Source organism: Erigeron canadensis, chromosome 8, assembly GCF_010389155.1.
Source record: "Erigeron canadensis isolate Cc75 chromosome 8, C_canadensis_v1, whole genome shotgun sequence".
NCBI classification, from domain to species: domain Eukaryota; kingdom Viridiplantae; phylum Streptophyta; class Magnoliopsida; order Asterales; family Asteraceae; genus Erigeron; species Erigeron canadensis.
In genome coordinates this window covers 32,471,014-32,495,594 of record NC_057768.1, presented here as the reverse complement: position 1 = coordinate 32,495,594, position 24,581 = coordinate 32,471,014, and the positions used below count along the sequence as shown (strand labels likewise).

Here is a 24,581-nt window from a genome sequence, read left to right as displayed (position 1 = left end):
ATTTAACTAATTTCAAACTTATGAAAAAATTTCTTATCAATATAACTTATGAAAATGTATATGTGCTAATAATATGAATTGAAAAGAATACAATTAAAAGTGTTAAAATCCTGCCAAAAAAGACTAAAATCCTTAATAAAATGCTAAAAATTGTAATAATATAGACGTTATCATGATGATATATATGAGATTAGTGGGAAAAACATGTGCTACAAGTCACATACGATTCATTGTGGTTGTACAACATGGCAGAGTCGGTCCATTGTGATAGTGGGCTAAGCGGCTGTTTAGGGCCTGGAATATCAATGGCCTACAATATTTCCAGGTTGCACCCCTTACTCTTGGTATGGGCTTACAATTTAATAAACTACAATTGGGCTTATAAGGCAACACTGACCAAGTGAAGTTTTTGTGTTTGACACCGCTTCGGCGCTCCCTGCCTAAATCATCTGCGGTTAAAATGAAAATTCTGTATTTTAGGTTGGACAAATTGTTCTTTTGAAACTTTTCTCTTAGTTTTGGTACCAAAATTATTTTTTGTCATATGGAGTAAAAAGTTGCACTTTTTACTTTTTACATTATTTGATGTGATCAAGATTAACTTTGTTTGAGAATTAAAGAGCTTATTTAGATTTATGAAACGGTTTTTGTTAGAGACATTAGAGAAAAGACCATCAAATTAGTCTCGTTTGTAGCTTAAAAAATGATAATAAAAAAAACCTAAACCGGCCCTACCACGTGGATAAATGCAGTATACTACTATTATCCTACAATTAGCTTATAACCTGAAAATAGTAAAACTTATAACTTATCCACATAGAAAATTTGAGTAGTACAAATATTATTGCATAAATGTTCTACGTATATGAAAACATATATATATTCACAATATCGGTAAACATACAACACAAAAAGTAGGGTGCATCTGTGAACACGATATGTATTTTGTGGTTGCGCGTACAACATGATTCTCCAAGGTTGAACGCGATTTCCTAATTTACTTTTCGTTTTGTATTTTTCCGCCCGGTCTAATGTTTTATTTTAATATCTTAGGCTAAATTCAGTTGGATGATGTTTCTACCAACTTCGGGATGAAGAGAGAGACTAACACACAATACATAACATTGCTTGCAAAATGAATATTCATGTTATATGATAAAATCAAATCGTTTACGACTTTTTATTACATTATTTTTCTAGTTTTTCCATCCAATAAAGGTGATAGGAAAACTGAGTTAGGAGATTCTCACAATGATATCCCGTATTTCTTTGAGAATGCATCCTTATGCCCATATAAGTCGGTCATTATGCAATGGAGCTGGTACTCGAACATCTCTTGTAACTTCTTATCTACAACCATTCCAGATTGAGCATACAGCCATTCTATGTAATCAATCTGTCATTAATTAGAAGACAACATTGTGCTCATGAGTCACTATTATTGAATTTTGAGAAATCTCACACAAAGTACAGTAAAACCTTTATAAATTAATAGTATTGAGAACGGAATATTTTATTAATTTATAGCAAGTTATTAATTTATCGAGTGTTAATTAACAATACTTCACTTAAGTTGGGACTTGACAAATTATTAATTTTATCGAGGTATTAATTTACCGAGGTTTCACTGTAGTTCTAAACAGACCTTAAAGTCAATAGAATGAGCGCGGTGTTCAGGAATTCCCTTTTCTTCCATTTCTCGATAATATTGTTCTACTTCACTTAACATTTCATATTCTGATGGCAACGATACCTTCCTTGACAACACTTTCGCTATCCATCTTGCTTGGCCCTCGATGAGTAGGAAAAAGAGGCTCTAAAAGTAGAAAATTAACAACAAAGTTATATATATGTTAGTTTTAATCAGATAAATAAGTATTACATTAAGAAATAAAAATGAAGATATATAAAACTTAATTACCCTTCGAGGTATTCCAACAAAGCTGAGGCTCGGAGCAAGTTTTGGGGGGAAAACATGTTTGTATAGAGGTCCAATACGTTTGTCTTGGATGCTTACATTAATGCCATTTGTTTCAAGGAACGGAACATGATATTTGTACCTGTAATGCACATCTTTTGATTAGTTTTGGGAGAGGCACGCGGGGGTCCTATCTGATCACTCGGTAATGTATTTTTATCTGTAATTCATTTAAAAAGGTCTTTTTTTTTTGAAAATTAACTTTTATTCGCAAAAACACAACCCACAAATCGTGGGTCGTCCCCAATATTTACATGCCTCTGCTATTTACAACATCGAACCGGTTCGAACTATCAAGACTAATTGTACAATTCCTTGACCGGTTCCTAAACCAAAAGAAGCTAATTGCCTTTATCTCTTGAAAGACCTTATTGCCATTCGTTTCTTCATTGTTGAATCTTCTGTTGTTTCTTGCCCGCCATAAGCACCAACAAGTTACAAACACAATGCCTCTAAAAATCTTCTTAGTAGCAGTTCCAAGTTCCAAATGCTCCTCAATGCTAAAAATATCCTTGATTGAAAAGAAGAAGAGTGGTCTTACTTTGCACCAAAGCCCAATCCTGAACCAAACATCCATTGCCAGGTCGCAAGAGCAAAAAATATGCTCCAGGGATTCTTCAGCAGCCTCGCAGAGAACACATTTTGCATTATTAAAGGTCACATTCCTATTCATGAGGGCTGCCATGGTGGGAAGTCGGTCCATGGACACCCTCCACATGAAAAAGTTGCAGTCCTTAGTCGTCCACTTTGGCCATTTAAACACGAAGCGGTTGCTGAAATCCCGTCCTTTTCGGAGGAACTCTTTAACTCCTATAACCGAGAACGACTCCTCTTTCCCACCTGTCCACTTCCATCTATCCAGAGCATTTTTAAGTGTGAGCCCACCCATCATCGCTGACATCTCTTGCCATTCCACTAACTCACCTGGTAACCTTGGTTCCTTAGACCAGTTGCATTGCATACCCGGGCTGGCATTCTGACTGCTAAGGCGATCCATAACCAAGCATTTTTTTGTTTTTCTCCGGTTTGAACAATAAAGGGAAGTGGTCATTCAGCGTGGTATCGCAAGCCCAAATGTCAAGCCAAAATCTAATCCTTTCCCCATTGCCGATCTCTCCCTTAAATAATTGGTTTATACTAATGCCTTGGACATTGATTTTACTGATCTCGCTTACCATGGACTTCCAAACGCCCACCACTGACCAGTTGATGGGTAGTGGCTCCCAACATCTCTTAGTGGAGTGGATGGCGTCAATGACTCTTTTCCATAAAGCATTCTCTTCATTCCGGTATCTCTACACCCATTTAGATAGTAAAGCCGTATTTGACATTTTTAACTTAAATAGGCCGAGCCCACCAACCTCGATAGGTGAAGCAATTCTATCCCAAGCCACCCAATGAATCTTTTTTGTGTCGGTTGACCCACCCCAAATGAATTTTCTAATAATAGTCTCTAATCCGTTAATCACTTTGTTAGGAACTTTGAACAAACAAAAGTAATATGTTGGAAGGCATTCGAGGACAACCTTAACCAAAACAATTCTCCCGGCAAATGAGAGGCACTTTGACTTCCACAAAGCCAACCTTGCCTCAAAAATGTTGAAAATGAAGTTCCAGTTAACCACTCTATTCATGTTCGCCCCTATTTTTAGCCCCAAATGGTCCTTCGGAAAAGACCCCTCTTTACATTTCATAATTTGGGCCATATTCTTGACCTCATTAGCATCCACCCCCACCCTAAATAAGAAAGACTTGTTGAAATTAATTTTCAGCCCGGAGCAAAGGTAAAAGGTTCTAAGAATACGAGTTACCTTTCTGATGTTACCAAGTGACCAGTCCCCCAATATAGAGACATCATTTGCATAAAGCAAATGCGAGATTACCGGGCCATGGTTTGGAAGTCTGATCCCAGAGAAGACACCTTTATCACACGCCTTTTGCATCAATCTCGCGAGCCCTTCCATAGAAATTAAAAAGAGAAAAGGAGATAAGGGGTCTCCCTGTCTCAAGCCCTTTTGACATTGGAACTCGAATGTGGGAGAACCGTTAACCAACACTGCAGCCCAGGCCAATGAGAGGATGCCATAGGTCCATTTACACCATCTTTCAGGAAACCCCATACGATCCATGACGTCAAGTAAGAATCCCCAATTGACGTTATCAAACGCCTTGTTAAAATCAATTTTGAAGATGAAAGCTTCCCTTTTCTCCTTTTTAATCCATGAGATAATCTCGTTTAGGATAAGTGGCCCGTCAAGGATCATTCTATCACTAAGAAAAGCGGTTTGAGAATCCGAGATAAGTGACCCCAAAGCATTCTTCACACGAAGGGCTAGGACCTTGGAAATGACCTTGTTGATAACGCCAATCAATGAAATCGGTCTGTAATCATTAAGGGTAACCGGGTCCTTTACCTTGGGAATTAACGCGATAAAAGAAGCTCCACATCCCCTGTTTATAGTCTCTGTATCAAAAAAGCTATGGAGCATGTTGATGTAGTCAAGTTCCAGCCTTTCCCAAAACCTTTTGATGAAACAAAAATTGAACCCGTCGGGACCGGGGGCCTTATCATCCCCACAAGCAAAAACCGCCTCCTTAATTTCACCCACCGAAAATCTGGCCACCAACCCTTCTGCCTGTTGAGTACTAAGCTTATGGGGCAGGTCGCAGCCCAACTTGGGTCTTGTGACCCAATCATCTTTAAACTTGTCTCTAAAGAAAGTAAAAATTTGTCTCTTGATTATATTCAGTTTGGAGACCCATTTCCCATCCACCATCATGCCTGGAATTCCGTTTTGCCTCTTTCTATTATTTATAAGCCCATGAAAAAACTTGGAGTTTTCGTTCCCATCTACAGCCCACCTACACCTGGACCGCTGCCTTAGATCATTGAACTTGTTTTTTTCGAAAGTTGTGATGGAATTCAGGCATTCCAATCTTATCCAGCTTTCCTCCTCCATAAGATCTTCATCTTCCATTTTGGCATTGAGCTCCTCCAATTCTTTTTTACATATGACATACTCTTCCTCTTCTTTTTTCTTTATGTCGTTCCTCTAGTTTCGTATGAAGTCTCTCAGCCACCTGAACTTAAGCATTAAAATAGCGTTAGGTGGCCTTTCGCCAGTGAATGTATCGAGAGCCTTGTGAACCGTTTCCTTAAAATCTTCTCTATCTAACCATGAGTTGAAGAACCGGAATGGTTTAGGTCCAAAGTTTCTATCTACCAGCGTAAGAAGTATCGGGCAGTGATTTGACTTAAATCTGGGCAAAGATCTGAAAGTTGCCCCTGCCCATCGGTCAACAACCTCTCTTCCAACCAACAATCTGTCTATCTTACTGAATTTCCTCCCGCGTTCGTCCTCCATCATATAAGTAAAGCTATTACCTTTCATCTCGTATTCATGTAGGTCGGCGGAATCAATGAAAGAGTTGAATTCACGGGCACTATTAGAGTTGAAATTCGACCCCTTACGTTCCTCCGCCACCCTTACCGAGTTAAAGTCCCCAATGAAGAACCAAAGACCCGACTCCCCGTCCTTCACATTGCGTAGCTTCTCCCACAGATTCTTTTTCTCCCTTCTACTTTGAGGTGCATAAACATTCACCACGAAACATACCGTATCGATTCCTTTTATTGTTCCTTTAGTTAAAAGAAAATTTTGATCCTTTATACAATCAGCTTTCCTAAAAATGGCGGGGTCCCAAACATTTAACAAGCCCCCTGACCTACCATTAGACTCCACCCAATCGTATTCACAATTCGAGTTCCCCCAATAATACCCTATCAACCTACTCTCGATATCAACACATTGAGTTTCCTGAACGGCTAAAAAGGAGACCTTTTCGTTGTTTTTAATCCCCTTAATCCAGTCCGACTGGTCGACCCCTTTAACCCCTCTAATGTTTATAGATAAAATATTCATGATTGGATATTGTTCATACCTTCTTCTAGGATAGCCTTCTTGATTCTGCTTTTAGCTTTCCATAGATCGACATTAACTTCATCACCAACATTCATCGTCTCTTGAATTTCCAGTTCCATCTCTGAATCCAAGTCGGTGTTACTCTGCTCCTCCTCTTCTTTTTCTGTAGGTATGATATTTACATTCACACCCACAGAAGTATTATCCTTAGGGAAAGGAATGGTTGTGGTTAAAAAATATGTAGTTGACCTGGAATTAGTATGGGGTAGTTGGGCTTCCTTTTCCTTGAGTTCCTTATTGTTGTTAATCGGAATTGGGCATGGGCTCATGAGCCCATCAAAAAAGTCCAAGTCTGATGTTCTAGCCCTCTTTCTGGACCTTGGGGCACTATCCCTCAGGGGATGATTAATTTAAATAAACCTTTATTTACCCCAGAACCTTTAGCCGTATCTTTTGTGGGTCCATGCTCAGTGGATGAGAAAACAAAATGATTAGTTATTTTTTGAAACCCTAAATCTTTCTCCTCGCCATGCAATAAATGCTTGTCACGCTCATCCAATTCCCCATGCAAAACCTCTTCGTTTCCCTCTCTAGGTTTTTGCCATTCCCTTCCTCCATCTCGCCTAGAGTTTCGCCGGAATTATCCCCGCCAGCCCTTTCTTCCGTGTTTGAGACTGACGACTCCACTTTCTTGATTTGACCACATGGAGGACACCAGTCGATGGATTGTTCGACAACCCATACCCTGAATCTCTTCTTTCTCCACTTCACTGCCACGGTCTCCTTCACCTCCTTCCCATCTCCAACTAATAGGCCAACACATTCAACAGAACGGTTATCGTCGTCTTCTCGTGCATTAGACGGGCTCACCACCTTACCCACCTTGTCACAGACATTGTTTACGACATTTGCAGTGGCCAAGTGAAGAGGTACGCCATACACACCGACCCATGCTATTCTTTCAAAGGGAATGGACTGCCCCTCCCAAACATCTAAGGCTGAGATCCAGGGACTCCACAACTCCTTATTAGAGTGAAAAGCATTTGCATTATCCGAATCCTCGAAGATGATCAGTATGTTCAGTCCTCCCAGGTATTGAGTTGCAACCCCACCGGAAACCTTCTCACCCAGCCATCCATGAAGAGACACGAGAGCATCAAAAGAAGAGCATCTAGCAACCAGTGCTCGTTTATAATACTCCGTCATCCCATTCTCATCGTCCTCTATCACTACCTCTTTCTCAACTTCCCCCGGCTGTGGGGTACCTCTTACTACATCTCCAAAAGACGCTCCTCCCTTGAACAGGTTGAAATGAAATCCTTAAGGGCATTGGAGAGATCCCTCGGTCTACACCCCACGGGAATGTTTGTAACAAAAAACTTGGTAATCTGGATACCGAAGCCGTCGTCATTCCTGTTATTGAAAGTTTGCTGATGTCTTTTTTTGTTTGTTACCTCTTCCCAGCCACTCTCTTTCCTACTTTCTCTCTCACACATTTTGTTATGTATTGGTGATATGTGTAATGATCGAACATTTATTTGTCTTAATTTTAGTTTTGAATCTCGTGAGTGACATTCGGTCCTCCTGATTATTTTTCTTAACTTTATTTCTGAAACCCGTGACTTTCGATCGGCCCCTTGTATGTTACCTAAAGCTTTGCACAACTAGCTTTTATATATACATACCCCGTGCAATGAAATATGATATCGGCTTCAATTGAGAATCCATCTTTGAAAATAACAATAACATCTTCATTGACACAATCTATCTGTCATATAGATGTACAAAGAAACATTCATCATTTATTTGGTTCATCTCAAATTCAACAATCTCCTTTTATCTGGGCGTCATATGTATATATGATAAACAAAATACTATGAGTAGTAAAATGGACCAAAAAAATTAATACAAATTATTACCTCATCATGCTGCCATAGATTGCTGTATTTCTCCAAATTTTCCACTTGAAGACGCGGAGCTCTTGAGGAAATATGAACTTCTTTGGCAACCGTGGCTAACTCTCCCGACAAGTCCACCCCACTCGGTCCGCACCCAGTTATCACTACTACCTGTTCATTAAATTTGATTAACTAATGGATTATGAGTTTACTAATTACCGATTCATACATACTTATTATCTCGGATAAGATGATGTATGGTTAATGTGACAATTAATGAGATATGAAATCTTGATAGCTAATTATATGTATATCATTATATATCACTAACCTGATCACGAAATTGTTCAGGAACACGATAATTGTGACTATGGATTTGCTTCTTAGGCCATGTCTCAATGCCTGCAGCATTTATGTTTAAAAGGACGCACTATTAAAATTGACATGGAATATTATTATCCAATGATTTTAATCTGAAAAAGTTTCAATTGGATCAGCAAATTAACATTATGAAATTGAAAATGTTCTTTGGGTAAGTTGTAACTTTATAATTGTTCTACTTCTATCAAGTAATTTACATATAATGAGAAGTATTTAAAAAAAAAAAAAAAGAATGCATTTCTACGTACATACCTTGAATATCATTTGGCATGTAAGGTTGAGAGTTATTGCCGTTACAAATTACTACCGCGTCAAACACCTCGACCAAATTCACCCCGTCCGTCTTCGACTCGACCTCAAACTTGATGGCATTTGAGTCAACGACCTCTACTCGGATTACCACAGTATTGAACCGAATCAACTCATTGAGCTCAAAATGAATTGCAAAATCTTCCAAATACTTTAAAACCTCTTCGTGCCCAGGAAATAACCGTGGATCACCATACGCTTTCTCATCAAATTTAAAGTCAGCGAAGCTCATGAGTTGACGTGGCGAAATTGTTGTCAAGGATTTGTAGAGAGATCCATGAACTATATCTCTGTTTGGGTCGAGTCCTATTGGATCCGACTCAACTTGTGGGTCATAGACCCATGTTCCACCAAGTCGATGTGATTTTTCAAACACCACGACTTGCTGGGCTTCTCTTTGAAGTTCACGGGCCGTGGTTAGTCCGGATACACCGGCACCTATGACAGCTACCTTTAATGAATTTGCCATGACAGATGCTTAACTATGTGTTTATTATATATCTTCCAGTGGATATATACCATTAACGGATCGATGTAAAGGCTTTGTGGTCAATATTGAAATAGTTTTCTAATGCTTATACGACAACAGAGTTGTATTAGATTCTTTTTAAATGATTACTCGTATTTCGTAAGGAATCATAGTTATTATATTTTTTTTTAAATACTAAATACAACTACTGTAATATTTTATATTAAAAGTCCATCAAGAATTTATGGAATATATATAACTATTTTATCCTGTCCAGTTGTCCGATATCTCGACCTTTTTACCTAGATAAAGATCATGAACCACCAGTACATAAACACACTCCCAATAGGTTCTATCGTGCCTAACCTAGACCATCACTAACCACTAGACGATAGTCACGCAACAAGCCCCAAGTTTGCCAGCACACAGCATGCATGATTTAAACTTGGTACATTCATTCCAGTATTGGACTGATGGCATGAGCCCGCGGCCTCTGCTATTCCAATACGAGATATTCACCCTAGTCACTATGGGCTCAAGATTTCTTACTATTTCTTAGATTCTTGGACCCAATTCAATTCAGTGGGAGATCAGGGAGCCATTCCATTGACTCGTACTGGTCACATTTGTTAACTACGAAATTACAAAGACAATAAACAATTACAGTTTGCATCGATTAATTTAAAAAAACTAGTATTAGTTGTTCTTCTACTACATAAAGCATAAACAACGAAAGAAACTAGCCATCTTTACAAAGCACCAGATAAAGTTTGTTTTCTAATCAGTCAGCTATTAGAGTGAGGTATACACCAAAACCCTTCAGTTAGAATCAACAATCAGTTTCTTGGCCACTAGTCGGATTCCAGCATTCTGTTGATAGTCATATGGATCTAAAGAGAAGTAAGCATCCACAAAGGAACCTGGACAGATCAAAGCTTCAAGATCTCCCACATCATACCTACTGAACACAACACGTTGAATGGATCGCGATGGGGATGTCGACAGTGACTCTTTCTGGTATATCTCTGTGATCCATTTAGCACCGTCACCTTCAGCTACAGTGGGTAATCTGCGAAATATAGATAATATTCAGCATTTACAATTGATAATTTTCAACCCATTACTGAAATATACTATAATCTTTGAAATCATATTTGAAACTAGACATTTATACAAAGAGAAAATTTGGACAAAAGGTGCTTCTTGTCAAGCAGGAATGACACATTTAGCCATACAAAAAAGTTAGATCATTTTGATCTGTAACCTAAACCACCCCACTCTACCCTATCATGCCCCAGAGAGGCTATGTGCAACTGATATAAAGAGACTTACTGCAATCTAACGGTGGGTGAGTTGTAGAACCCGGGCTTTCTGCTCACGACAGGTCTCCACTCAGAGCTTGTATCAGAATCCACATACCTCTTAGCAATATTATCACATGCATCAAGAACACCACAAAGTTTTGGAGATGCATCAACAACAAAACTTAGTCTTGGCCTTCCAGCATGATCGGCAAATCTCGAGCTTATTCCAAACCGTACTTTCAGGGCGTTACATCTGATCTGCAATGGGGTGTCTCTGTGAAGTAATTGTATTTTTTGGAGTCCACGGAAAAAGGGGACAGCAGCTACAATGACAGAAGGTATGTAGACTTCATCTGGATCAAGATATTCGGTACTTTCACTTGTGGCAGTGGATACAGTAGCCGTGGATGACTCTTCATCCATGGCTTCATTTGATGGAATAGGCTCGTTTACTATATTATCTACAAGCGGAGCCATGTTAAAAGGGTCAGATTGAGCATGACCCGACTCAACTTGTTCTGGAAGTTGTTCTCCCGCACCAGAAGCCACCAGTGAAAAAATTGGATGTTGTGGAGGAGAATTCTGATTCTCAGCATTTCTACTAGATGAGGGTGGGCTAGTGCCCGTTCCATCTAGAGCACCTTTTGCATTACTGCGGTTTCTGGTGGTAGCGTTTGGAGAAACCCAACTGTTTTCAGTAAATATATCTGGAAGGCTAGATTCCTACATGAAGGTAGATTGGTCATTTTACAGCCTGTTTATAGAAATGAAGCTCTGACAGGGGGAAACAGAATATAGTATTATTTTTTCGTTCCAAATCCTTCTTCTATTAAAAACCAAGTTGTCAAAAATTACAGAAATTGGAGAAAGAACATATAAATAATTGAATAGTCTCCAGATTTTAAATATTTGAACATTTGCATATTGATTATCATAAGTACAAAACCGTCTCAAAAGAAGGTGACAATGTAACTTAATAGACGAAAACAAGAGATTTACCAAGAAAAGAACAGTTGCGCAATACTTCAGAACTTCAAGATTCATTCGAACATCGTCCAAACTCCTGAAAATAATAGAAAGTCAGTCAGTCAGACCCGGATGGCAATACTAATGTTTCCTCATGTCATCTAGCCCAAAGAAACGAGAATCGATCATATATACATATATAATGACATGCAAATGATGTGATCCCTTTTGAATATCCAAATTTATTAGAACAAACAAAGCCAAATGAACCTTACCCTAAAGGAAAAGTAATTTGGCATAGATTAGTCAAAACGGGCGGGTTGCCAGGTTGGGTAACTGCTCAAAACATGTTTGAGCCAAAAGGGTACTTTTTGTTTTGGTGGACCAAGCCATTTGTTGCCCAAAAAAATTTAGTATTTTTTATAACAACTTGTTTCTTTTAGTTGATTACAAAAACATGCAATGCAGCAGGTCAAATGCATAAAAATACAACATGGAAGATAAGTTAAAGGTATAACCTATTCAACGTTTTCCTTTATACCTATTTGGTTTAGCCATCTGAACCTACTAAAGATAAAGAATAACCTAAATCGACAGGAATATAAGTAAATGACCAGAAATCGACATCTCTAAGAATGTACATATAAATAAAGCAGAGCAATTATGCTTTTACCCTCAAATTATAACTCTCTTCCCCACCCATGACCCAACAACATAACCAATATCACAACTCACAAGTGGACCTGACCATAAAGAAAGTAATGCAACATAATGAAAATGTAGAAAGGACTTTGGTGCTGACACGTGTCTCGTGCACTGTTTTAAGACCATCACGCATCAATATATTTTGGTGTAGCAAGGTGATTCAAGGTGTTAAAAAGTGTATCGCGCCATAATCATTCCTACACTAGCTTTATATGACAAGAATACTTTTCTTGGATTAAACACATATTTTTGATTTATAATTCACGCTTACCGGTGTGATTGCTTTCCGAGCCCAAAATAAGATGCCAAACTAGCCATCTAAACAAAGATAAAAACTATAATCAGCATAACAACATTGATCATTGAATGATACTGTATAATAAGAGTACCTAAAGCCAAACAAATTGTATCAATACATTTATATCACAATACATATAACAAAAATGCAAATTATACCTTCATATCACCAGCTCTCCTTCCAAACCTTTGTGTCAACAAAGCTAATGAATCAATGGTCCCTTTCGGCTCGGGCGGAGCCCGATTAATATTCGCAAATGCCTCTCTTAAACGTACACAATCAAACCGAATTATATTATGACCAGCCCATATCCTTCCTACAAACAATATAAAAAACACCCTAAATTCATCACAACCCAGTAATTCAAAAAAAAAAAAAAAAAAAAACATTAAACCTTAATGATTACCATGTAAGATATCATAAACCTTATCTGCAATGTCAGCAAAAGATGGAGCTGAAACGACAGCGTCTGCTGTAATACCATTAGCCCGAACAGATAATGTAGAAATGAGTGAAAGATCATGTGGTTTGACCAAACTTTCATAGCTTTCAAGCTCAACAAGCTTTCTCGGGCAAACTAGAATTGACCCGAATTCCAAGATTGCAAACCCTTGTCCGGGTCGGGTCGGGACAGTTGTTTCTAAGTCAAAGAAAGCTATCTCTGGTCTATCATCTTGTGGGTTTGAACCCATTTTCAAAAGGGTGTCTGAAAGTTAGGAACTTGGGTCGAAATAGGATGTGGTTTTTTTCAGGGCGCGAAATTGGTTGTGTGTGTGTTTTTGGCGTGTATTTTTGGGGTGTTTGGGGTTTTGTTTTATATATAAAGAAAAGAAGATAGCTTTGGAGAGAAGTTATGTGAAGAAGAAACGTGTGGTGTTACTTTTATACCCTTGAATAAGAAAATGGTGTTTTTATCATCAACCAATTGCTTAATTCTTGATCATGATCAATTGTTGAAAGTTAAGCAATTTTGGCCTATATTTGAAGGTCAACTAAATATAGTTGTAATATCTTTTAGGTTCGGGTTGGTGTAATTAGACTAGAATGTGACCCTTTTAGCAAGTCTTTGATTAAACATGAACAAAACTGGGTTTTTTCATATTCATTCAAAGTTATTTGGAAATGACAAGTCAACTTAAATGTACGTAACCCGCAACCTAACTTTGGCATTGTATAATCATTTCTAATCGTTTCTCTAATCATCCCAAGACGTTTAGGCGTGAAGATTTCAAACTTAATTGTTCCGACTAAACAAGACGCCTAACCAAGTCACTTTGATTTACTCTCTTTTAGCTATATGAATTGATGGATATGGATTAACGATCCACTCATCTATTATAAGAACTTAGCATCTAAATCAGTTGGGTTAATAAGGTCGTTCATAACAAGAACCTGTTTAGGCAAAAAATATTTGTGAGGTGTCGAGAATTTTCCACATAGTTAAAAGACACATGATAATATGTACGAGTATTAATGTATATAATGAACCAAAATATACTTTTAGTTTATATATGTTGAGGATTGAAGTTTTTATTGTCGACAACATTATCAAATTTTTGATGAACATTTATGTAATAGAAGTATGGTATATGCGTTCAAAATATAAAAGATATATATATGAAAAAGAAGTAGGAAAACTAAAATTAAGAAGGCAAGAAGAAATCCATTTGGGAGAAGACTTCACAAAGTTACCCTAAGCATGAAGTAAAATACAACATGGAAATATACTTTATCTATTCATGTTGGGAATGCATCCTTTCTCCAAAAAAGTATTCACATAAACCATAACCACAAGAAAACACCATCTTTCATATCTTTCCAGGTCTAATATTTTCCCATAGTTCATGAACATGGTTTTCATCATTTTACCCAACAAGCCGATGTACATAACTTCAAAGTAAAATATGCTAATACACTTCAAAACACATGTACTCTTATATGATCAGTTAAATCTCAATCATAGATAATATAAATCTTTGACACGCGTATGCAGAATCACCTAAAAAATTAATCTAGCAACTCTAGGTCAAATTGATGAATCAATGTTTGTCTAATGAGTGACAAAAGGTTGAGGCGCCTCATAAACATCAGGCTTGTATCCATTAAACCCTGCTTCAACTGTCAGTAAAAGAAGCGTGTCATATATCAAAGGTGCAAGCTTATGAGTCCTATCCCCTGCCAAGAACTCATGGACCAATTCACCTATTTGTACCCAACTTCTTCCGGCAGGCTTTTTAAGTGCCAACTGGACCATCTTTTCTCTTACATTCTCAACGTCTTTCCACCTCTTCACACTAGCATACACGTTTGACAATAGTACTAAATAGGCAGAAGCTTTATCATCGACAATATGTAAATTAGCCAACTTTTTAGCAATTTGGGAAGCAAGATTTACATCCTTGTAGATTCTACAACCACCAAGTAAAGCACCCCAGATTGCATCGTTTGGCTTCATTGGCATAGCCTCAACAAGCTTAAGTGCTTCATCTAATAGCCCAGCACGACTCAAAAGATCAACCATGCAACCATAATGCTCGATTTGGGGCTCAATCCCCCAAATCTTATACATGGTACTGAAGATATGTCGTCCCTCTTCTACCAAACCAGAATGGCTACAAGCATACAAGACAGCTAGCATGGTTACGAAATCAGGTTTTGAGCTATCATCTTCTGCACGTTCCTGTTCTTGTTCCATTCTTTGGAACACACTTAAGGCGTCTCTGCCACGACCTTGTTTTGCAAAACCCAAAATCATACTCGTCCAGGAGACAGTACTTTTCACAGACATTCGCTTAAATATCTCGTACGCGTCATCAATAACACCACAACCTGCATACATATGCAAGAGTGCATTATTCAAACGAACGCTGCATTCTTTCTTCTTAATATCCCAACTCCTGTCAATATAAGAATGTATCCACCTCCCCATCTTCAAATCACCAATCTCCGCACAAGCAGACAACGCAGCCACCAAAGTCACGTGGTCCAACTCCATACATTCCCTCAACATTTCACGAAACAAACACAACGCTTCCTTACATTCCCCACTATCCACACATCCAGAAACCAAAGTCGTCCAAGAAATAACATTCCTCTCCGGCATCTCCTTAAAAACTCTTTTCGCCCCATCAATATCACAACACTTAACATAACCACCAAGCAACGTATTCAACGTCACCACGTTCCTCACACTCATCCCATCAAACACCTTACGCAAATCCTCCCCTTTCCCAAACCCCGCATAAAAATTCACCAAATTCGTTCCCAGAAACACATTTCCACAAAACCCACTAACCAAAACCCTTCCATGAACAGTCTCCCCAAACCGCAACACCTTCCCACGAGCACACGCACTAATCACATAACAATAACTATACTCATCAGGGATAGTTCCTCTTTGCAGCATTTCATCAAACAGTTGGAGTGCATCCCGAAACGAACCCGACCCAGCATACCCTCTGATGATTTGATTCCAGGAAGTTGTACTTGGGTTTTGGATTTGATTGAAAGTTTTGTGGGCTAGTTGGAAATGGCCTATAGATATATAAGATTGAAGGAGTTTGACAATGATGAAGTTTTTATTTGTCAGATTGTTGATGATGATTTGGGTGTGGATTTGGGTTGTTTTTGAAATGGGGTTTTGGTTTGGGTTTTGTAATAAATTAAAGATGTGTTGTTGGAGAAATCTTGATGGTTGTTTTATTATGGTTTTGGAGGGAAAAGCGTGTTCAACTAACATATACATATACATACAACATATACATACAGGAATTCAACAGTTCAACTCCTATATCTAACATCTATCTACTGACATAATTTTGAAGGGTTTAAGGTTTATTATGGTTTTGATGAATCCTTTGATTTGTATGTTTCTATCGACTTATATGTTGGGTGAATTTTCAAATTGTGTACATGAGTAGCATTTGTGTTATCTTTATGCGACTTTTTTCATTTTTCATTTTTATCAGATGATTGTCAAGTGATTTTGTAACAAAAAAATCTTTGTTCTTTTAAGATTTCGTAAATTAAAAGTATATCTAAGGACATGATCATCATGAAATCATGACACATCTACATAATGTATGGTAAAAGTTAAGAGAGAAAACACATAATACATGTGTCAAACATATAATGAATTGGACATATCTTTAGGCATATCTTTAAGCATATATTTTAGGCATATCAATCATTTCCTTAATAATTTTGAGTAAAACAGTCCTTCATTCTATGTACTTTTACCTTGATTTAAAGTTAAAACTCCGCTTAAAAAAAACAAAACTTTTTTTACTAGTTACTTTTGTTAAAAAAAAATTTATGCTATTCTAAAAAAGAAAAAACAAGACTTTTTGTTACTAATATGAAGATGGTCAAATAAGGATAAAGATCCCCACAAGTTGTTTCTAACTTGAAGGGTCACGTTACAACAATCTTGATCATTGGATGAAAATCAATGTCATTATTAAATCTTGACCATTGATTTTAATTCGATAGACAAGATTTTCCCCAATTTACCCGTCAAATAAATAGTTGAAACTAATCACTAGCATAAAAATTTAATAATATATTTACATTTGTGTTAAAAAAAATGGCTTGTTGTCTTTACTCTTTAGACTTGCACAAAAAATCTTTTTTATTTTAATTTACATTTATATATTTTTGACGAGGTTCTTTTTAATCGTCTGAGAAGTCAAACAAACATAAAATAATATCTAATGTCAAGATTCAAACTTGATTTTTAAATCGTTTTTTTCCGAAAATCCTTATTTCACTTCTACAACGTGATCTATCCGTGATTTTAAAAAAAAATTAAAAAAAATAACTATGTATACAAAGTTTAAACGTACACAAAGTTTAACAACTTAATAATGAGCATATAAGTCAACAAACATTTAAAAAAAAAAAAAAAGATCTATTGAACATGTATTACTTTTCTTCAATGTTTTATAGTTATACTCTACAAACTTTGGATTGACACTTCCATTCAAGAATTAGCAACAAATGAGTATTGTTCATGGAAAAGTTCAAATGAAAATGATGAAAATTTCCACCAAGTTTCCATACACTAAAACCCTAAACCCTCATTTCTCAAAACCAATGTCTTCAATTCCCACATCATATATGTCAAACAAAATCTTGAATTCAAAATCAGCAACAGAAGCCCTTCAAATTTACTACAAATCAATTCATTACAACAACAACAAAGAAGAAGACCCCACAAAGAATCTTAAACTACATTCTGCAACTATCCATTTCTTAACTAATCAAAGATTATACTTGAAGGCAAGGTGTTTGATAAAAGGCCTCATTGAAACTTTACATAAATCATGCTCACCAAACAGATCAAGTTCATTGCTTTTTCATGCCCTTAACCAACCCGAGTTTGTTAGACCGAAAAGTAAGGTGTTTGGAGTGTTGGTGATGGGTTTATGCGAGTTGGGTTTTGTCGATGAGGCATTTTGGGTGGTTAAAAAGATGGAATGTTTGCCTGATGTTCATGTTTGTAACAGGGTTTTAGATGGGTTTTTGAAATTGGGTAGAGTTAGTACGATGTGGGAGGTTTATGGGTACGTTAAGGGTCGTGAGATGTTGTCGAGTGTTGTTACGTATGGGATTTTGATTGATGGGTGTTGTCGTGAAGGGGACCTTGAGAAAGGATTTAAGTTGTTTGATGAAATGGTTGAGAGTGATTTGAGACCAAGTGTTGTGGTTTACACGAGTTTGATACGTGGCTTTTGTTGTGAAGGTAGGATCTTGGAAGGGAAAAGTTTGTTTGGGAAAATGATTAAAGCCGGTGTGGATCCGGATTTGTATACTTATAATGCTTTGTTGGATGGTTATTGTAAAATGGCTAATGTTGATGAAGCACTCGAGTTTTATAAAGAGATGTTGGTTGATGGGTTGGTTCCGAATTATGTCACTTTTGGTATCCTAATTGATACCTTTCGAAAGGTGGGTGGCACGTTAGCTGCCCAAAGTTTTTTGGGTCAGATGACGAAATTTGGTGAGGTTCCTAATTCGTATGTGTTTAATTGTTTGATTGATGGGTACTGCAAGGAAGGCAATCTTTCTGCAGCACTTGGTTTGTTATCAGAGATGGAATTGTTGAGTATTGCCAATGATGTTTACACCTACTGTATACTTATACATGGTCATTGCAATATGGGTAGATTGGAAGAAGCGGATGAGTTGTTTAAGAAAATGAATGAGACAGGAGTTGTTGCAAATTCAGCAGTGTACAATGCATTAATCAACGGATACTCCAAAATTGGAAACATGGAAAAAGCTCTTGAATTTTGTGGTCAAATGGTGGATAAAGGTGTGGAGCTTAATATCATTACGTATTCTACATTAATTGACGGGTACTGTAAGGTAAAGAACATCGAAGCTGCAATGGGTTTGTACACGGAAATGGGGATCAAAGGTCTTGTGCCTGATGTTGTTGCTTATACAGCCTTGATTGATGGGCATTTTAAAGATTGTAACACGAAAACAGCCTTACGGCTATACAAGGAAATGATTGGAGCGGGTCTGGCTCCTAATGTTTTCACTCTTAGTTGTTTGATTGATGGACTATGCAAAGATGGTCTAGCTAATGACGCTATTAAGATTTTCTTGGATAGTGACTATTGTTCCCCAAATAATGTTCTTTACACGTCATTAATTCATGGACTTTGCAATGATGGGCAAGTTTTCAAAGCCAGCAAGTTTTTTTCAGATATGAGAAGTGATGGTTTCAAGCCAGATGTGGAGCTTTATGCTGTCATTACACAGTGGCATTTTAAATCAAAGCATATGCACGATGTTATGATGTTACATGCAGACATGCTTAAGATGGGCTTGATCCCAAATGATCTTATTTATAGTGTTTTTGCTAGGGGATATCGAGAGGTTGGAGACTATAAATCAGCATTTAGGTGTTCTGATGACTTCTTATATTCAGGTTTTGACAATTCGGAATCTGGGCCAGAATCTTTAGCTGAACACTCAACTTTGTAGTCGTGCTTGGCAACATATTAAGTTGGAGGTATAGCTATTACGCAGCGGAACATCATTGTTAATCTTATATCATACAATCTGGGCAAAAAAGGGTTTCTTGTCATGGTTTTTCAAAGTTTTAAAAAGATGATCTTAGGGTGGAGTCAAGTGTGCTCAGAACTTGCTTCCATACAAGAGTGACAAAGGACCCACTATAGATGCACTACAGCACTTCTATGATATTCATTTGGCATTGTGTCTGTTGCCCAATCTGACCCCCAGTCCCCCACCCATCCATTTTGCCTTCCGAAGATAAGTGGCATTGTGGAAGAGCAAATTTTATGCAGATCCTTGATACGCTTTCACTGTGATAGTATAAAGTTCATCCCCCGTGTGCTTTGTGGAATTGATTAAATCATATTGCATAATAAAGTATTCAAATAGGTTGTTAGCATGGACACATTTTTGTAGAATGTAGGCTGTTTATTTGCATGTCACTGTAATATAATGTCATACCATATGAAAGGAGCTTGTTTGCACCTTTACAAACAATTGAATTTGAGATCAGTTTTGATTTTAAATGTTTGCATTTGGTACCAAATGAGTTACCAAAATACTGCAATTATAAAATATTCCCCTTGACCTAATTCAATGAGCAATGGACATATATATCATTTAAGCAATATTCAGTGTACCACCCATTCTTAAGAAATCCCGAGAAACTCATGAAAGCCCCTACAAATCAAGGGGCAATGTAGTGCAAGCAGGGTTAAATAAATGCAAAGGGGTTTACCTCCAACTTCAGCTGCTTTACTCCAAACATACCAATACACATCTTTCCTAAAAATGTTAACAAAACATGCTAAAACAGAAATCTTAAACTTATATCATCATAAAAACTTGTTACAACTTTCATCATACAAACAAAAATGAAATAGTCATAACTGAAGATTTGCCACTTTTTCTTTTGCCCTAATATGCTCAAAATATTTTGGGATTCAACTATAACTTTTAGAATTCTTGGTATAACAGCCATGTTTGTCAAACAAGGGATCTACACAAAAGTACAAAAATAAAATAAACTTTTTACACTTGTTTATGCAACATATGTAACATAAACACCTTGTATCGCTTTTTAATGGACTCCATTCATGCCCTTTGTATGCGGTATATGTCACATGTGGAGAATCTTGTATTTGCAATGGAAATCCTGCATGTTGCCTGGGATAGAGACATTTGTAAACCATAAGAACATGTATATCACCACATCCTAAATGTTGTGTGCATGACTATAGGTCCAAACATTAACTTAACCATATATAAATCAGACTACTTGTATCCTTAACTTGGCATCTCAGAAGTGGTGTGTATAACACATCATCAAAATAAGCAAATTACAATACCAAATTAACATCATGGATCATTTCCCCTAAAAAAAGGGGGACTTACATTGTATCTGGTGTTGGAAACACATCCTACTTGAATAAATCCAACCTACGTTGAAAATTTTTATGAATGAGCTGCCACCGGTCTAGTGCTTGCTTTAATACCTTTTATCGCTGTATAACAAAGAGCATACAATTGCATAGAAACTCAGAATGCATGATTTAAGTTTTCAGTTACAAATGAGTGGGAGTCCCCTACCTTCAGCATAATCTTTTGCTCCAAAGACCGCAGAACCGGCAACCAACGCATTAGCCCCAGCCTCAATAACCTGCCACCAAATGAAGAGATAAGCAAAGCCTAAGTTCGTACTATTCTCTCATTTTACAAGTTTAATACTAACAAGAAAGAAATATTGGTGCAGATTCCAAGGGATATACCTTATATGCATTGACGGGCGTAACGCCACCATCTACCTCAATCCATGGGTTCACGCCCTGCAAAATGACATACAATGTCATAGCGAATGTTAGAATCTGAAAGGGCAAACAAAATGGACCCATGTTCTATTAATATGAGCTTAAAAGACAAAATAAAAAAATTGTAATCCTGAAGGCAATAGACCCAAAAAGGTCAAATGCCCATGGAAACAACAAGCTCATATGAGCTTTAGCAAAAGCTAAGACATATAGCCTGAGGACAAGCTGTTTTAAAAACCCAAAATAAACCTTTAGGATTCTTGAATGAAAGCGCTAAATGATCACATGTAAAAGGTAGAGTGGCAAAATGGGCGGTTGGGTAACAGTTCAGGCTGACCCACAAACCCTGTTTTTTCTTCTGTTTTCTCAAATTTCATGAGTAACAAACTTATATAATATTTACTAAATTTTTGTCAGTTTGTTACAATGATATTGATTTTTAAATAAATCGGGTTAGGAAGTTTTATGTGTTGTACACCTTGCATGACTCTCAACCCTTTTTCATTTCAGCTAAAATTTCATGTTTATCCATTTTACTTGTTAAAAAAAAAACAAATTGATCCATTTATCCACTAATGGGTCAAAAATGTCACCTCCATAAACAATTAAACATGAATGTTATACAACTTTAAAACTTGCTCTCTCTACAGTCTACACCAGCCTTTAACTCCTTTATTGGTTATGATGAACTATAGGGCCAAAATCACTCCATATTCATGGTGTTTTAGGTAACCACAAATCAAATGGAAAGTTTCAAACGTAAAATGGAGAATGCAATACCTTTTCGACACACATTTTCCGTAAGTCGGATATCTTCTTAACTTGGCTTTCAATAAAGCTTTGCCCACCAAATCCAGGATTTACGGACATAATCAAAACCAGATCAACCACTGTTCAAAAAATAATATAAAAAAAATTAAAGCTATTACAGATTAAAGAAATATTGTTTGAAACTTAACTTCATATGAGCAAACATACTAAATAGAGGAAAACCAAACTTACCATCGAGGACATATTCTATTGTTGTTAATGGTGTCCCAGGATTTAAGACGACTCCAGCTTTTGCTCCAAGACTCTTGATCTGGATAAAAAGGGATCAGTAAAGAGTGGTTAGTAACCGATAAGTAAAAAAACTAAACTCGGAATTGTAGATAAAAGAAACAAATACATCATGTTCTCTTGTCATAATCAATGAAGCAAATTTCAAGAAAAGGTATAAGATCTTACTTGATTAAGAGTTCGGTGTAAATGGATGGTGGAAGATTGCTCACAATGGACACTAACTATGTCAGCTCCAGCTTTTATAAAGTCAGGCACTCGTTGTTCAGGTTCCACAATCATCTGTCACTTCAAAAATCAATGTTATTACTTATTATAGATGTCATTTAGCATGATATATATTTAAGCACAGCTATATTCAAAAGGATACCAAATGCACATCCAACGGGAGGTCCGTGACTGGGCGCAAAGCATCCACCACGAGGGGTCCAATTGTAATATTTGGTACAAATCGACCATCCATTACATCAACATGAATCCAATCACAACCTGCCAATTCAACGGCCTTCACCTATGTTTACAAAAACAAATTTATAAGATATACTTCTTTTTAGTACTTAAACAATAAAGAACAAAATCTAGAAGAAAAATACCTGCTCTCCCAACTTAGAGAAATTTGCAGAGAGAATCGATGGAGAAACTATTACATCACTCTTTGAGAACCTATCGACCCGAGAACCAGCCTTCGCAACGATTTTAATAGCTCTCCTGGATTCATAAAGTTGGATATTAAAACTAATATATAAGAAATTTAGATGCACTTAAAATAGCACCAACCTAAGGATTTCAATGGCCATGTCAAACAATCAAATGAAACAGTTTGCATTCAAAGGTTAATCAATGAACATTTTAACCAACAAAAAAAAGCTAACTTCACATATAACTCCCAATATAAAACCAGTAAAATATATACTAACGTATCATATAAAGCCATAACCCCTTGCCATTTGTAGATTAAGTGATACCACCACATATGTGTCACATCACCCCTTTCCCCAATCGAATAAGTTTTGAGGCATAATCCATTTTCCCAACCCAATAAAATAGTGACGCAGCATCACCCACTCTCACACCCACCATCGGCACCAACTGCCAACCTCAGCAGCCAGCCACCGTGGGCTCTATTTTTAGAAAAAAATTCTTCTAAAACTATCCATGGCCACCGCATTGCACGGGCACTATTCCAGTCTTCTCTCAATGCATAAAAGACTTTAGCCAGGGAAAAGAGCAATATGTTAAATCCGGTATGGTAGCCTCGAACTAAGAGGCCACATCACTTTCCCTGCTCCGCCACTTTTAGCTTTGTTATCATCCAGGCACTGTTGTCATATCGGCCATCTCAGGCGATATATTGGTGATATATCGAATATCGGGCCTTCACTGATAAAATATTTTGTTTATCGGGCTAATATATCAGGTTGGTCATATATCAGGTTAGATGATCCAGGACAACCATTCATCCAGGGACACGAGTATATTCTAATGCTTTAAGTGTGAAAGGAGAGGGGAAAACAATATATACAATGCCGAACTACGACGCGGAACAAATGGCACCCCTAACTGACCGATATGGTCACTGAACAACGTTGTACACGAGGTCAGATGACGCCAAGTGCCAAGCAGCCATACGGGAGGCTCTTATATTCCAATTTCCTCTCCAAATGGGCAACTCTAAAACTATGGGCTTGGCACAAAATTGACATAAAGTATTGCACAAAATGCAGGTAATCTTTACTTGTCTCATATACAAAATCTCCTTCCACAACATGGTCAAGATCAAATTTTTAATCCAAATTACACTAAAATACATCAAATTGAATAAAATTACACTACACCCATCTCGATTTTTGATATAATATTCCCAAAAACTTAATAAAAATCAAGACTTTACAAAAAGGAAACCGAACCTTGGGCAAGTGAGGAAATTAGGCTGAGCAAAAGCCAGATTGGAAAACCCGTTAGCCTGTGATTGGATTAAAGTTGATGAACCCAAAAAGGCACTTGCCATTTTTACTTTGGAAAAAAATAAATGAAATATTGGTTGAGGCTTTTTATCAAACAGTTGGTGGTTGTGTAAGTTAAAAAAGGTGAAACCTTTGGTGGGTATGAGTGTTAACAATTTTGAAAATTTGTTGACGGATTATCCGAAATGGGTGGTTAAATGGGTGGTTAAGGGAAATGGGGTTTGGGACCCCACTCTCTCATTGGCCCTCCGTTGCTGTAAAAAGACGGCTGTCTCCATTTTATATGAACAAGATCAACTATTCAGATCATCAGGAGTCTTATTTCCTTTTCTTATAAAAAAATCTCTAAAATTCGAATTAAATTAAAGATGGCCATAAAAATGATTAACCAATCGTCTTTGAATTAAGTATTTAAATAATTTGCCTCTCGAAGACTCGATCATTATGTCTATAATAAGGCTGAAGGTTTTATTCTCTTTTGATTTTTATC

The 24,581-nt window shown here is 37.1% G+C and overlaps 5 protein-coding genes across 5 annotated transcripts; 1 reads left to right on the top strand and 4 right to left on the bottom strand.

Moving 5' to 3' along the window:
- Positions 1–1,116: 1,116 nt before the first annotated feature.
- Positions 1,117–8,958, bottom strand: LOC122580610 (flavin-containing monooxygenase FMO GS-OX-like 7). Its single transcript, XM_043752875.1, has 7 exons — positions 8,433–8,958; positions 8,131–8,201; positions 7,821–7,970; positions 7,587–7,669; positions 1,922–2,060; positions 1,646–1,816; positions 1,117–1,396 (listed from the first exon to the last, which is right to left on the bottom strand). The coding sequence occupies exons 1-7, from the start codon at positions 8,956–8,958 to the stop codon at positions 1,247–1,249; spliced, it is 1,290 nt and encodes a 429-aa protein (XP_043608810.1). The 3' UTR covers positions 1,117–1,246.
- Positions 8,959–9,599: 641 nt separating this feature from the next.
- Positions 9,600–13,038, bottom strand: LOC122578924 (protein NEN1-like). The gene is made up of 6 exons (XM_043750975.1): positions 12,638–13,038; positions 12,390–12,547; positions 12,205–12,251; positions 11,262–11,325; positions 10,291–10,985; positions 9,600–10,027 (listed from the first exon to the last, which is right to left on the bottom strand). The coding sequence occupies exons 1-6, from the start codon at positions 12,921–12,923 to the stop codon at positions 9,778–9,780; spliced, it is 1,500 nt and encodes a 499-aa protein (XP_043606910.1). The 5' UTR covers positions 12,924–13,038; the 3' UTR covers positions 9,600–9,777.
- Positions 13,039–13,955: 917 nt separating this feature from the next.
- LOC122580270 (pentatricopeptide repeat-containing protein At1g05750, chloroplastic-like) lies at positions 13,956–16,057 on the bottom strand. Its single transcript, XM_043752547.1, has one exon. It carries the CDS (start codon positions 15,980–15,982, stop codon positions 14,282–14,284), a length of 1,701 nt encoding a protein of 566 aa, XP_043608482.1. The 5' UTR covers positions 15,983–16,057; the 3' UTR covers positions 13,956–14,281.
- A 1,094-nt stretch (positions 16,058–17,151) lies between these two features.
- On the top strand, positions 17,152–19,621 carry LOC122579870 (pentatricopeptide repeat-containing protein At5g61400). Its single transcript, XM_043752131.1, has one exon. The coding sequence runs from the start codon at positions 17,230–17,232 to the stop codon at positions 19,225–19,227; it is 1,998 nt and encodes a 665-aa protein (XP_043608066.1). The 5' UTR covers positions 17,152–17,229; the 3' UTR covers positions 19,228–19,621.
- Positions 19,622–20,184: 563 nt separating this feature from the next.
- LOC122578416 (ribulose-phosphate 3-epimerase, chloroplastic-like) lies at positions 20,185–24,264 on the bottom strand. The gene is made up of 10 exons (XM_043750372.1): positions 24,035–24,264; positions 22,721–22,835; positions 22,498–22,638; positions 22,296–22,409; positions 22,071–22,149; positions 21,849–21,958; positions 21,030–21,086; positions 20,851–20,920; positions 20,656–20,765; positions 20,185–20,427 (listed from the first exon to the last, which is right to left on the bottom strand). Exons 1-9 carry the CDS (start codon positions 24,133–24,135, stop codon positions 20,716–20,718), a joined length of 837 nt encoding a protein of 278 aa, XP_043606307.1. The 5' UTR covers positions 24,136–24,264; the 3' UTR covers positions 20,185–20,427; positions 20,656–20,715.
- Between the last annotated feature and the right edge of the window lie 317 nt (positions 24,265–24,581).

Excerpts from the sequence above, each read along its gene's own strand:
- LOC122578924 (XM_043750975.1), bottom strand. The coding sequence starts at position 12,923 with ATGGGTTCAAACCCACAAGATGATAGACCAGAGATAGCTTTCTTTGAC. Across the intron at positions 12,548-12,637 it reads GGTTTATGATATCTTACATG|GAAGGATATGGGCTGGTCAT; the intron begins GTAATCATTAAG and ends TATTGTTTGTAG. Across the intron at positions 10,028-10,290 it reads TCACCCACCGTTAGATTGCA|ATTACCCACTGTAGCTGAAG; the intron begins GTAAGTCTCTTT and ends TATATTTCGCAG.
- LOC122579870 (XM_043752131.1), top strand. The coding sequence starts at position 17,230 with ATGAGTATTGTTCATGGAAAAGTTCAAATGAAAATGATGAAAATTTCC.
- LOC122580270 (XM_043752547.1), bottom strand. The coding sequence starts at position 15,982 with ATGTATATGTATATGTTAGTTGAACACGCTTTTCCCTCCAAAACCATA.
- LOC122578416 (XM_043750372.1), bottom strand. The coding sequence starts at position 24,135 with ATGGCAAGTGCCTTTTTGGGTTCATCAACTTTAATCCAATCACAGGCT. Across the intron at positions 22,836-24,034 it reads AATTTCCTCACTTGCCCAAG|GAGAGCTATTAAAATCGTTG; the intron begins GTTCGGTTTCCT and ends TTATGAATCCAG. Across the intron at positions 22,410-22,497 it reads TCCCGTTGGATGTGCATTTG|ATGATTGTGGAACCTGAACA; the intron begins GTATCCTTTTGA and ends TTGAAGTGACAG.
- LOC122580610 (XM_043752875.1), bottom strand. The coding sequence starts at position 8,958 with ATGGCAAATTCATTAAAGGTAGCTGTCATAGGTGCCGGTGTATCCGGA. Across the intron at positions 8,202-8,432 it reads CATGCCAAATGATATTCAAG|GCATTGAGACATGGCCTAAG; the intron begins GTATGTACGTAG and ends TAAATGCTGCAG. Across the intron at positions 1,397-1,645 it reads CTCATTCTATTGACTTTAAG|ATTGATTACATAGAATGGCT; the intron begins GTCTGTTTAGAA and ends AATTAATGACAG.